Consider the following 14,862-nt stretch of genomic DNA (forward strand, 5'->3'; position numbering starts at 1 on the left):
CTCGGTGATCCAGGAGGTCTTTTCCAACCTGGTGATTGTATGATTCTATGATTTAATTCTCATAAGTAGGAAAAAAATACAGGGGCTTTTTTTACCATGGTTGTCTGGATTTACAATTAGTTATTACCTTTCACTAGCTTACTGTCTGCAATGCAATCTCTTGTTTGATGTATGCATCTTGTTTCTAATTGCCCTGTTTTTCTGGGGAGATTCTTCTTGTATTTTCAGAATAATGCTTCCTATTATTCAGTCTCTTTAAAGGCTATCCCTTTTGTTTCATCAGAACTTCTTATGAGCTGAAATCCTGATTCCACTAAGTCCACCATTATTCCTAAATTCAATTTTTTTAATCTCTCACTGTTAAAGCTTTCATTATTACATAGACATTTAAATCCTAATGCTATGCAACAAAGCGTGGCTTCTTTTTAAAAGTATTTAGAGAGATGGCTTTCTCCTTTCTGAGTTTTCAAAGACCATTGCTTAAGTCTTCCCAGATAGCTAATTAATTTTACATTAGGGCATGTATTCTATACAAATGGACTCTGTATTAATAAACAATGGTAGCATCTGATGACCTTGCTATTCCGTGAGTGAGTTGTCTCTATATTGTGAGTCTCTTGGTGTAGTGATGTGTTTGCTGCATTTGTCGTTGTGTACCCCAGAAGCAGACAGTCATCTCAACAATTTGGGGAAAAACTAAGATTTCCTTTCGGTCTTGTAAAAATAAGAATAAATAGAAATAATCAGAATCTTTGCACAACGTTTTCCAAAGGTGAATGTTTTATTATTAAAGTATGAAGGCTTTTGGGAACTAATGGAAGAAAATCCTTACAAAAAGAAAATTGTTTCCATCTTGTAATGAGAAGTGAGAGTAGCTATGGTGAAAGACCATTCAATGTGATATGTCTCCAGTAATTGCATTCCAATGTCGTTCCTTTTTGAAGAGCATCAGTTTTTAAAGAAAATAAAGATAAAAAGGTCAGCACTCTTGCTGGAAAATAAATCCTGTGTCAAATGTACCTTTCAGAAATTATAAGTTTGAAATCCATTATAGGCTTCTGAACTGTGCAAGGGAAAGCTATCCTGGTGTTACGGTTAGTTATGACTCCTGAACAAAAGGTTCTCAGCTTTTCTATGTTGTTTGCTATTGATTTTCAATCTGTGGTTCTAGCTTTCCATTAAATATTTTAGACAACGTGTACAACAATACAAATGCTTGAGTTACTCCAAGCATGTACAGAAAAGAAAAAAATAAATAGAAAGCTAAAGCAAAGTAGATCCTGCCTTTAGAGACCCTACAGATCCAGTAAGTGTAATGATCTCTATCAGAACGGGAAAAAAAGAAGCATCCTAGAAATTCTGTAGTACCTCTGAAAAATACATTTAAAGAAATACATACACATAAAATCTAAACAGAGGCCATCTACCTCTTGTGTAATGAATAGAAACAGATTTTATTGAAAAGATCTCTTTGCTGAAAATGTGGATATTCATAATCAGCAAACCTGCAATGGCATCAAAATATGCCATTTTTTATTGCTGACAGTTCTTCTGATGGCAATTGTCAGAGTTGCCTAGAACCTTTCACAAACACTACATTTCATGTACGCATGAATGGAGAAAATTTGTGTTTACCTATAATTGTTTATTTATACATTTAGGTATTTGTGCCTCTGCATTTATATACACATGACAAATAAATCCTTTAACTTTGTATGCGATCTGAATTATTTTTATGTGATGTTTTTTACTTACAGTTTTGCAGTATAGTGTGGGTGGCTTTATGCAGAATACATTACCTCAGAGAGGAAAAAAATCTTTGTGTGGCACCATCCCCCCATCTGCAGTGCTTTTCCTACTGCAATCTTCCAGTCCAGTTTAGCCCAGAGCCAGAAGGTGTTTTTCAAGTATCACAGAAGTAGTTATGTGATCAGTACGATTAGGCTAGAAAAATGGGAATGTGGAAGATCTGACAGAAACATGGGTGCCTGAAAGTTGCTGACTTTTCTGTCCTTGTTTGGATATCTTATTTATACTTGACGCTGAAGTGACCACTATCAGCAGGGTTATATATTAATGGTGGAGCAGCTGAAGTGCTTGCTCATTTGAGGTGTGCAGTAGCTGCTACAGCCTGCAGATGCTTTAACTTCATTAGCCTAAATAGGTGCCTGTGTTTTGAAGAAAGCTGAAGGTCTGTTTCAAATTTAAGCAAGTAGCTTCGCAGTTGAAGTGCGTTATGATTGATTATTCTGGTGTAGCTAATACAGCTGTTAGCAGAGGCTTGACCTTTTACAGGGAATGTTCTTTTAGCAGGCATGGTGTTGTATTGTGTTTCTGGACTCCTTCTGCCTCAGGTATTATTCAACTGTTGATTTTTACATATGTATACAGCAGGTATTGTCTGGTGATGTTGCACATGTTGGTGTGGTGAGCTGCAGTGTGCTATTTGCCTGGTTGTGGTCCCTCTGCCTCCAGTGTGCACGCCAGTATGGGAGGATGCAGTGTGCTCACATCTCTTGCTGTGGCAGTCTGGTAATTGTGCTTATTTCAGCAGTTTCTGATTCATTTCAAGTTACTTAGAGTTTTGCCATTGTACTGCAACTAGTTTCTTCCCTGGGATGTCAGGAAAAAGGAGATATTTTGTGTGCCCAAATATCACTGTGCTTACAGATATATGTGCTTTGATATAAGGTGGTTTTCTGTGATTTGTAGGTTGCGTTGGAGCTTCTTATAATAGGATGTGCAACTAACCATCTACTTGAAACTGTTTTCTGGTGAATTAACTTTGCTTTTTATGTGATTGTTATCTCTGTAAGCCCATGTAATATTGAAACAAATTCTGCAGACAGCTCCTGAGTATTCTAATCATCAAGATAAACTTATTTTTATTAGATTGCTTGTGAACACAGCAGAGGTAACTGTAGTACCTACCTTTAACTACTGTGCGTGTGCCAATGTGTAACACTATATAAACACTGTATAAACATCGGTGTCCCCAGACCCATAGCAGGTCCAGAGTGGACCTTGTTCAAATTGATTCAATCTCAGTTGCCTGAGGCAAGTAGTTAACCAGGCTTGACTTTCCAGTGACAGCTTTTTCAAATAGAAATTTTCTGTGGAGATGTTATTTTAAAGGTCTTGGTTAATGTATGCGTAGAGGACACTCACAGCTGATACATGACATGATGCCGCAGCGTCATAAAACTGACTCAGGCAGCAGAGGTGTTTTTTTGGAAAAGGATGCTTAATTTCTTACAAGTGATCTTTCAAGTGCTTTTGGAAGCTGATGGCCCATCCTGAGATAAAGAGTGAGGAAAGGATGAACTTTATAGTCATTGTTTCACAGACAGGACCCATTCAGGTATAAAGTCCGAAAACAAGATGCTCTTGAGGATTTTGGAAAAGTCTGTGGAGGCTTTTGGAAGTTCTAGAAGGTTTTTATCCAGAAGAAAAAATGCTAGGTTTAAATGTGTAGTTTGCTGGCCTTAGCTGTAACTTGGTGGCTGTGAAACAGGGGCAGGTGAGCTGGTGTGTAGCTGAAGCTTCAGAGATGGCTTGTCCCTTCATATCTTGTCTCTGCTTGCAGGAAAAATAAATTAAGTAGAAGGTAAACTAGCAGTTTAATTTTCTGTAAAATCTTTAGTATTTGAGGATTTTAAGAGAGTGATAAGTACTAAAGAAAATATAGAATCTTGTAATATTCTCATTTTATAGAGGGAAATAGGTACATAAAAGTAACCGATCTCCCTGGCTTTATCAATAACCAAGATTCCTGAGTGACAGAAATACTAATGCTGAAGGTAATGTTCTGAGATTTCATAAATAAACAAACTTCTCTGCAAGCAAAGACCAATGCTGGTGTTTTAACTGTTCTTCTGAAATGGTATCTGTTTCTTGGAATGGATATTAATAGTACAGAGGAATGAGTGTTGGGTCAGGGAATTGCATCCTCTACAGTGCTGTCCTTCTCAGTAAGCCTGCCAGTTCTCTTTATCTTTGATCATAAGCTGCTTTTGTGTAATTATATAGCAAATAGAACTCAGAGAGATGGATATCTTCAATCAAACTTAATGATGACAGTTTCATTCCTGAGCATGGCAGCATATTTATTTATATCTGCATATATATGGGAGGCTAGGTGTGTTTAAAAAAACAAAAAACAACAACGCCCAAAAAACTTTTGGTTTTGTCTTTTAGAGTCCCCTTTCTTGTGCTTCTCATTTTCAGCTGAAAGTAAAATTGTCAAACTAAGATACAACTCTGAGGTTTTTGTATTGGCTCTCTCCTCTTCTGTGCTTTGGAATGATACTGTTTGAGACTCCTTTTATTTGTTTCTCAGCATCATTCTCTTCCAGTCTTTGATTGCTGTCTAGTTAGAGAGTATTTAACATTAAAGCAAAAGCAGATTCTATCTGATCAGTGCTTGAGTGGGAGATTTTGGATAGGTAATATATGTAAAACAATGATCTTTGCAAATTAGTTATCATCTTCTTTGAGTTTAAACAAAATGTGAGTCTTCTTTCCATGTGTGAACACCAAGTGCTCTGAAGGGTGATCTCTTGCGAGGGAGAAGGAAACCCAAGATAACTCAATACTTGATGGAATCTTAAGGGTTTTCCCATCTAAAATAAAAGATTTTTGTAGCTTGACAGAAAATCGATGCTTTCTCATTCTTATTAGGCCTGTAGAAACATCATCTATAGACATCTCCACACCAGGGAAAACTTCATTTAAAGTTCCCATCATTGTAGCCGCACTGCTGCTAAGAATACTTGGGATTCATCACGGAGACGAGATTCCCTCAGCCCTCCTTGTGCTAGCAGCATCAGGATGCTTCATGAAGGGCCGGTTCCCATGCTTGGATTTGTTGCTAACTCTTCAAACTATATCTCCTTAAAAAACACTGACCTCTGTTTTAAATATGACTGTGGGAATGCAGCTTTGTCAGTGTTCAATCTTAAAATATCGGCAGCATCTGTATGTTTGCAGGAGGGGTAAATACAGTGATTTACATTGTCCTAAAACAAAATAGTAGAATATAGTCTCTCGTGTGTTGGAGCAAAACACATATGATACCACTGGGAACTCTGTTGCTTATACTTGAAATGTTGAGAAAGTAATTAACTAATTTTGGTGATTGTTTGAGTAGGCATTCTAATTATAGTTTGAATATGAACGCATGATAGATAATGGCAGCAACTAATAAAAGTAGTAAGAGAAAGGAGAGATTATGGGGAGAGTGTCTCTTTTGAAATACAGCAGCATTCAACTTCAACTGCCTGCAAAGTACTTCCTTGGAGGGTAGCTTGATACTTTTTGTGTCTGATCCAGGAGTCTGAGCACCGTGAGACCAGAGTGCAAGTATCAGGCTGTGGTACAGTTTCTTAAAAGATGAGGGAGAGAACAGGCAGCCCTTGAAGAAGCCTAGCACACAGAATATGTAAGGCTTCTGAAAATTGGAAATGAGCTGAAATGAATTACTAAGCAGAGCTAGGGACCGACATAAACTGACAAGTATAAATGTAAGCCTGAATTTATCAGCTAAAGCCAGGCACATTTGAGTGTGTGTGTGTATGAGAGTTAGTTGCTAAAAGCAAAAACTGAGCGAGTGATATATCGCTTTGATGCTGTATAAAAGAAAATGGTTGCAATCCATATCATTTTTCTGTCAAATGTATTTGAAAAATATAAAACATATGTTGGATGTATGTTCTGCAAATAGTTATCAACAGTGTTGCAGAAGTATTTGATTTGGAGGGTTCATTGGAATTCAGCGTTCAAATCTACACGTCTTGAGTTATCTTGAAATTTGGCTGTTGTTCTATAATACAGTAAAGTGAGGGCATTGCAGAGGTTAACTCTAGGTGGCAAAGCCTTTGATCCCTTTGCTCTCGGTGGAGAGGATCTCCATAAGGGTTAATTCAGTGTCTGTATTTTGCTCATGTTTTAGAGGCAGTACCTCTCTCTGTGGGCTATAGGTGGCTAAATTTGGTCTGGAGTCCTTTGAACACCCCTTATTCACTGGTATATTTAAGCAAATCCTTGATTCTAGAAGGGGATGCCTCTTACCTCTGAGTATATGGATACTAGCCTGATGATTGCAGTTGCATAAATTAAGACAACCAAGGAGGATTCCAGATTCTGGTTTTTGATTATGTCTGTTGTCCTTTGTGTGGTTTTACGAAATTTCATTGCATTGTCTTGATCCCACTGAAAAAAAACTGTAAATCCACCAGTGCAAGGGTATAAAATAGTCAGGCTTTCTTTTTGCACTCCTACTGCATGAGGGAAGCTCCTAGTAATTGCTAGAAGAAGCGAGAAACTTCAGGGTCAGGTAGCTCGCCACCTCTAACTGATGCTTTACTAGAACAAAATGTAGCAGGAGAGTGAAGTGCAGGAGCTCCAGCAAATTAGGCTCAGTGGCAGCAGTTAGAGTTGCAGGATGAAAGCAAAATATGGCCCATTTTGTTTGGAAGTCTCTTTGGGGTTTGGTGATACGAATGGCCCTCTAAAAACGTAAAATGTTATAACACTCTAATAGGGAAAGAGTCAGCTCAGCATGCATTACAGCGAGTGGCTGTGACAACCGAACTGTGTATTTAAAGGGCATGCTGTTAGGGCCCCTCTTGTGTTCGCTTACCTTCTATTTATGCTTATTACTGTTGGAGATGGGCAGTAATGTAAAGGTTAGTCTTCACAGCAGATGCTTTTCTGTGATGTCATCTTCATGGATTTTTGTCATAGCTGTACTTTGCCTCCTCACCGCTTCTTTTTTTTTCCCATTTTTGAACCTAAATAACCTACTGGTGTTGAGTTTCCTAACTGAAGCAAACCCATAGCTGACTCCTACATCAAACTCCTGGTGTTCAGACTCCTGGTGTTCAGCCATTGAGGCAACCTTGTTATTCCACTTGCTTTTTGTTGCCACATTATCACTGTTTCTCTTGTAATATTTTTCCCTTTTTCTTTTTTTTCTTTTCTTTTTCCTGCTTGTAGAGCACGATGAGTGCGGCAGTGGGCAGCATAGCTGTGATGAGAACGCAATCTGTACTAACACTGTCAGGGGACATAGCTGCACCTGCAAACCTGGATACGTGGGGAACGGGACCATCTGCCGAGGTAGGTCTGTTACTCTAGAAACACCAGCAAAGTGGCAGACTCTATTAATATCTTCTGACAGTCACCTGCATTCTGGTAACTTGTGATGGTTGGATTCTGTCAATGATTGTGTAAGGTTTATCATCTGGCAAATGGAGTATGCACAGAGATGATGGGAATTGATTTGTGCATAACTTCTCGGAAAGAAGGAAATATTTTCTCGAGTGCTACAAGGAAAGAACTTTTCATTTACTGTCACTGAATTCTGTCATTTTAGCTGGTATCATTCAGGTTTTAGGTCATGTTCATTGTTTTATAAACTGTGGATAGGCTGTGCTCTCACCTTTGACTTTTAAAATTTAATTGGATGGCTTTTAAATTAGGATAATTGTCTTTTATGCTAACATATGATTGCTATTTGGCTACTCAAATCAGAAGAGAAATATTGTTTTAAAAAATATTTATTTTTTTAAAAAATATATATTTTTTTAAAAAATATTTATTTTTTTAAAAAATATTTACTTTTAAGTGTATATTTTGAAGATTCATCACTTACGTAAACAAGAAAAGCTGACAGCCAGCCATGCTTTCTATGAAGTAGTAGGTCATGTTAGGTTAGATATTAAGAAGTTTTTTACTATAAGGGTGATGAGGCGCTGGAACGAATTACTTAGAGAAGTTGTGGATGGCCCATGGGTGGCGGTGTTCAAGGCCAGATTGGATGAGACTTTGAGCAACCTGATTCAGTGGGAGGTGTCCTTTCCTATGGCAGGGGGACTGAAAATGGATTTAAGCTTTCTTCCAACTTAAACCATTTTATGATTTATCTAGGGTATTTTTTAAAATTTTCTTTCTATAGAGAAAGAACAGTAAATGTCTAATATAAAGACGGAGGAGGTAATATATTAAATCAGTGGCTTATTGAGGGCTGTGTCACAATGTACTATTGAGTTGTAACTCATATTCATGAGTTACATTTTTCTCATAAAAAACTATTTCTTTGTTGTTGTCTGGGATTGCGTACTTTGTGACTTTCTAAGCAGAATTACAATAATAGAAAACTAAGTTTTAATTTTTCTTTAAATGGCAACTATTGAAATAGAGGAATGTACTGGGTAAAATATTCTGAATAGTTTGGGGTCGCAAGAGGCTGGTTATTAATCTTTCAGAATGTTGTAAACTGGCCAAGCAATTCCTTAAAGAAGAATGAAGATTGATGTCATTCTTGTTTAAAGCTCAAGTTCTTCACCAAGATTAGCCTGTCAACTGCTAAATTAGCATTCACCATCTGATTACTTTTTAATATGACTTTCTTTGAGTATTGCCTACGTACACAAGAGCGTTTAAAACTGCAAAACACTTTGTAAGCATATAAGAAGGAATACCAAAATGTTACAAAGATGGTAGGCAAGTTAAACCTTGGTCTGTCTGTATGGAAGATTAAGAGGTGATACTGGGGAGAAACTCTCTGAATGACGTTTTCAGTCTTTGATTACAGTGAATGTAAATTGCAGCATAGACAACTATAGTTTCAGGGAAGTCTGAGTGAACAACCTGTCTGTTTGACTGTGACATTTTTGTTTTCTGAGGGTAATACAAGAAGACAAACCCTTAATCATATTTCTTTGAAGCAGGAGTGTTTAGATTAGTTATAAAAAACAAGTTTTCATACTGATTTTCTTTGTTTGCACACCTGGATATTTGGTTTAATGTGCCAGAAATTCAAAGCGAACCTCCTACTACATATGTATTAATCTAGTAATGTTGAAGTAATGAAATTTCACTGGAGAAATGCAATAATGTTTTTACCCTCAAAGTTCTGTTGAGATATGAGTTATGGATACGATTTATCCATATGAGATATGGATAAAATAAATATTGCATGTATTTTTTTAGCATGTCTTGAATTGCACATGTGAATGTAGCTATATTTGTGTTTTTTGGATAGGTATACGTGGAAATAGAAGAAGCAAAGTATGTTCTGCTATTCTGACTTAGAAACATGAATTGAAAAGAAAACCGGAGGTTGTGGAAAAGTTGTTTGCAGTCTAATAAAGTCACTAGGGATAAGAATAGTCTGTCGCTACATGGAGTGGTTACTGCTTCAAACCAGCTAATATTGGTGTGAGTTTTAGTAAATAGTAAAACAGTGTAAAGTAGTGGTCCAAGTTTCTCAGCCTGTGGTTGCATGTTCACTTGAGATTTTTAGAACTTTGGATGGCTAATTTAATGAATTATTCCATCCTACCCATGGTAGCACCAGAAATACCACTTTTTTTTATTTTACCAAGTTTAACAGTGACATGTTGTGAGTGCAGTCTGGCTAAAAACAGACAACAGGCAAATTACCAGTCACCTGTTACACAAATGCTAGAGTTGGTGCAAGGAAAGAGGTGTGAACACTTCAAGACAACTATAAACTACTTATGTTGTCTTGTAGTAGTTTGGAAGCTTTATCTTCAGGTGATATGGATTGGAAAAAAAATAAATATAAAAAAGATAAGCTTAATGTAATCCTGTCTGAAGTTGTGATAACATTTCTTTTCTCATCTGTAAAACGTCCCATAAATAGTTACATTATAGATGTGTGCATACACAAAACAGTTTTTCCAGCTACTACTGAAAAACCATCTATGCAGTTCAATAAGAAATCTTATTAATATTGTCCAGCAAAACCATAAGTAGAGAAACAATAATTTTACGATGAGAGAAAAGCATTGGCTTTGTGCCTGATTGTACAATCTATTTCGACAACCTATTTATCAATATAACAGAAAAAAAATCAGAATAATGTTCCTCTTCGACTCTACTGCATAATATTGTGATAGTCTTTATAAAAACCCCAAATACTGTTATTAAAAAATGTGGAGTAATGTTATTTGTATTTTAGAAAAGAAAATGCATTTGTAGTTAAATTAAATTGCATGGTAAACCTAATGAAATTATTCTGTCAGGAATTTGTGATGTCTGCATTTTTTTTGTGAAAAATACAGAGAAATAAAGAGGACAGAAGTAATCTGGGTAGGAATGTTTTGACTGCTGAGGATTTAGAAATAGAAACAAGACCCAAATGTTGAAGATAAAAGCAAATATTTTTTAAAAAAAGATGTGTATAATCGGGCTGTTGCATTTCTTGAGTAGAAACATAAATTTCATGTACAAGGAATTGCTTTACTGTATATGCCATAGACTAGGCTATGTAATAACAGACTGGATTGTGTCAAACTGAATGTGGAAACTGTCATGAAGGAGGGTGATGAAATGTCCTCTTGCATTAAAACAGATACTGCCATAGTTGAAGTGACATAAAAATGGAAAGAGAAGTGAAGACAAACACATGAAATTATTTATAAATACATAGTTAGCAAGAGATAGACCATGAGACTGTATAATAGAGACAAATAAGACTTATTTTCTGTGAATGCTTTCAGTTTCACTGTAAGACGTGGGCTTTAACATCTCAGAAAGACATGGACGTTTTGGCAATAGATCAGAACAGAATGAGGCTGAGGTGAGCTGAAATGACAAGGTAGGACAATGCTGTGGTATCACCATTAGTAAATTTGATAGAGTACTGGACCTAGAATCAGATGGATTATGTCTTAGGATTTCTTCAGAAAATGAGAAGTGAAACAGGGAGGTCTTTGCTGGAAGAAATTACAGCATTAAAGGCAGAGGGCAAAGGTGTAACTTGTTGAATTGAGAGAGGGAGATTCTGAATCTGCACTTTTGTTCAGTTAGTTTTTCCTATGAAGGAAATGGAATAAATTCAAAAGGACTAAGATTGATTCAGCAAATAGAATTAGTTTTTGGTAGGTGAAAGGAAACTCATGCCATACCCATTTACTTGAATTCTATAAATGAATTAGATTGTTCATAGCTGAGGGTGTGAAATAAGGAGCAATTATTTCACTAAACTTCAGGATAGGATTTAATAGTGCAGCATAATGTTAATTAACTTAGGGTAGAACAGAGAGGTGATAAAAACTGATTTAGCAACTGAATGTACTAGTTTAGGTATGGTGGGCAAACAATTACCTGGTATGGTGTTGCACTTTGTGCTGTGTCTGTCAGGATGGGCTATGTGGGAAATCTGTGTTTCGTGGCAGTAGTTAGGTAAAAGGAGTCTAAAACTGGGACAACAAGGTTTACAAACAATGCGTCACCTCTAGACAACTTTGTGTGTGACAGAGTAAAATTCTGTCATATACAGAATGAGTAACATCCACGGTCATGACTAGTTGAAGATCCAGGGGCATCGATTACAGAGTTAAGTACCATTTTAGACTATAGAGGCTTTTGGCTTGTGCACTACTGCAGTGTTTCTGTGTGACATCTTGGCAGGTCTTGAATCTGTGAAGCTGGAAGAAGTGTACAGGGAAAACGTCTTGCTCTTCTTTTTTGTCCTGATAAATTCTAGCTCCTGTTCCACTTGGTAACCTTGCACTGTATGCTGTGGAAGTGACATGTTGAAGTTGGATGTGCCATTTATTAAAACATAAAGGACCTCGTGCTCCACCATCTACTTTACCTTAGCGAGATGAGAGCTAGAGAGTATTTACTGCAGGATGTACAGTTCTGCAGTTTAGCAGAAGCACGTTATAGAGCTTCTGCTTTGTACTGCTGACTGAAGTCAAAGAGGGGAACATAGGTATGTTGAAACATCAGTAGGTTTCCTGCAATAATTGATGATGTTTGGGATTAAATGCCTTACAACAAACAAGTCCCACCCACCAGATTTTGTAGGGGTCATAGATTGGCTTTTTTAGCATGAACAAGGTACAAGTCACCATCAAGGATTTGTTGCAATCAATTGTTTTCTTTTGTACAAGGAGATCTAGATGTAATGTAAAAGCCTTTTCCTAGCTTTTGGCATTTTGTTCCAAATGTTTGTTTTAAAGTATAAATTCTCCCTATAGAAGTCCTTATGTATTGTCATAGAAGTGAAAGTGGCCTTGAATATACTCGGATGGTAAACAGGGCCAAGTCTTCTGAAATGTGGACAAGGCATGTTTGCTAATCTTTGTTTTGTATATCTCTGTATTGGGGAATGAACAGAAATCTAACACTTAAACAAGTGCAAATATTTTTCATTGTACTTCTATATTTTACTTGTACAGTCTGTCTAGCAGGTATATTTAGTGTGCTATTAATATCTCATTTAGTGGTTTCTACAGAGTTGCAGATTTATTAGAATGATTAAATGAAGTGGATTTAGTTACAGACATAAAGCTGAAAGCAAACGTGTGCAATATAACTGATGCCTGGGCAGAGAAACATCGGGTATTGTGAAATAAAAATCAAAACGGTGTTTATTCTAATTAGTATTCAGGCTGTAGAATGGTTTACTTCTGCCAGAGGATAGAATATGATTTTCTTCTCCCTGTTATTCTTTTGTAGCATTTCACAGGAGGCACTTAAGGGATTACAACTTGGTGTATGGTGGTGTCTTAAAGATGAAAGCCATTTTTTTTTAAGTGGCTCGATTCTTCTGGTGTAATCTGGAAGGTCAGATTAGTTTCTTAATTGTGCTGTTGCTCTCTATATATATCTGCCTTGAAGAGTGTATTTGGGAGTGGTGTTGTTATTGATGAAGTTACTGGTCACTTCATGAATAACTCGTTGGGAACCTGTTATAAAAAGCAAACAGATTTCGAGCAGACAGTCTTATCTTTTATAAGGTTATGGGTATAATCATATGGAGTCTTTATTTATAGTACACTTGGAATGATTACAGACAACCAGAGTATATCACAAGCTTGAAAATTACTTGGGTTTTTTTGCAAATCAGTAAGTGCTCCCACTTTAATGTGTCTTAATCACAAATTGTAATTGGACGGACATGCTGTTTTAACAAATGGCAATTGGAGACCTTTCCTTCATTGTAGTTTTCATCTTTGTTTCAAAGCAGGCAAAATAATACTTGGTCCAAAATATATTTAATAATGCCATTGTAGTCAGTATAGTGATAGTGGGTAAACAGAAGACTAAAGACAAAGAAATTTTCATCTGATAATGAAATTTTGCCAGCTATGAAAAATATGCAAGAGTAATTGTAGTAAGAGCTAAAGAAGAAGAAAACAATCGGTCTTTCTGTTTTTTTCTGTGCTGTGTTGTCTGCTTTTTTGTGTGTCCCTTTTACATTGACACCAGCAGTGCTGAGGTAGATTAACTGTAAATGCCAGCAACGTGAGAAAGTCAGATGTGCTGATATCTTGATAGTAAAGCATATCAGATCACTGTAAGGTGACTAACTGCCACTTAGGTTTATGTTTTTTGCATGTATGTATGTCTATTGGAGGTGGAGATGAAAGCCTTTATGGAACATGCTGTGAATAATATGTAGGCCAGGACTAAAATGGAAAGGAACAAACACAACTTTCCCTATAGCCTTTGATTTTCGTAGCTGTAAGGCTTTGAATGGTTGATATGCCTTATCATGGCTTTAATTGCTGTTTTGGTGTAATACTCCAAAGTCTTATGAAAGAATATGGGAGTTTTGACTCATGCTGAGATTATCATCCTCATTCTTAACCGTATTTAGGTTTGTGTAGTTTTTTTATAACTAATTCGTAGCGAATAAATCAGTACAAAGGCAGATAGGTGCATTCACACGCTTTTTGGTGTCACTTGGCACATATGGAAAATGCCATGACAGGTTTATACATTTTGGGTGAAATGTTCTAGATGTAATTGATTTAATAATTTAAAAGCAATATGCAGGTATACAACAGTGCAGTTAGAGTTCTTATACGTTTTTGTTTCTAATAGTAACATGGTTGGACTCAGAATCAAGGCAATGTGATTGAAGCAACGAAATTTTCTGTAGTCCTAAATCCACTGTATTAATAAAAACTGAAAACTTGACATTTTAATGTAAGAATCCTTGTATATTTTTTTTCCTGATTAGGTAGTTATCAAGGGTGGTACCTTCATTATAATTGCTGTGTTTGTATATTGTTTTTGAGTTATAATCTCCCTTTGTAAATTATTTGTTCCATGCTTTTTAAGCTCTTGCTGTCCTAATGTTCTTGGTTGATTTAGGACTGTAACGATTTAAAATAATTTTGATGAAATTAAGATGATTTATGAAAATTTTTCTTGCACTTAAAACATCATCGCCTAGATTAAGTCATGTGAGATGTTGAAATTAAGGCATAATTATTTTTGCATTAAGAGCTAAGCTAGGCATATCCACCACAGTGCGGTCCAATTTTACAGCCTCTCCAAGGGCACAATGTTCCCTGCTCATTGGCTCGTGTTCTATGTATGAGATTGTTCAAGATGATTTAAAAAGCACATCAGTTATGAAAATAGATCATTTAAAATCCATGATTAATGTAACTCATCAGAATCCAGATCCTGACCTCTTTGCTGTCACAGATCATCTCGCTGCTCTAGATTTCTAGCCAGTTTAAAAAGCTCATAGCACTGAGTTGTGCTTGCTCAGGACGTGATCTGGTCCAGAGCAACTGTTGTAGCTGTATAAAAGGAAGGAAATGCTGTCATTATCTGCTGGTGAAATATTTAAAACTTGATCTGACAGATTTTTCTGCTTGTATGAGCAGGTCTAAAGGGCTCAGCAGTCCTCGTGAATATCTATGAGGTTTCCTAGGTTCAGATTCTAAACTGGAGATTCTCTCACTGACTCAGTTGCTTGTTGTCTCCTGTTGCTTTGGTTTACATTGATTCATTTAGAGTCAGCAGTTCACTCTCTAGAATCACAGGCATGTGTGTCATGTACAAAAGGATTACAAAGTGTTG

The 14,862-nt window shown here is 36.5% G+C and overlaps 1 protein-coding gene across 3 annotated transcripts in view; it reads left to right on the plus strand.

The window, feature by feature from the left end:
- NELL1 (neural EGFL like 1) overlaps nucleotides 1-14,862 on the plus strand; it is a 297,253-nt gene that overhangs the window by 176,827 nt on the left and 105,564 nt on the right. For all 3 annotated transcript variants that reach the window (XM_069857451.1, XM_069857452.1, XM_069857450.1), the window contains exon 14: nucleotides 6,997-7,119. In XM_069857451.1, coding sequence (XP_069713552.1) covers nucleotides 6,997-7,119 — 123 coding nt within the window. The remainder of the gene's footprint in view (nucleotides 1-6,996; nucleotides 7,120-14,862) is intronic.

The sequence above is a fragment of the Phaenicophaeus curvirostris genome, chromosome 5 (assembly GCF_032191515.1).
Source record: "Phaenicophaeus curvirostris isolate KB17595 chromosome 5, BPBGC_Pcur_1.0, whole genome shotgun sequence".
NCBI classification, from domain to species: Eukaryota; Metazoa; Chordata; class Aves; order Cuculiformes; family Cuculidae; genus Phaenicophaeus; species Phaenicophaeus curvirostris.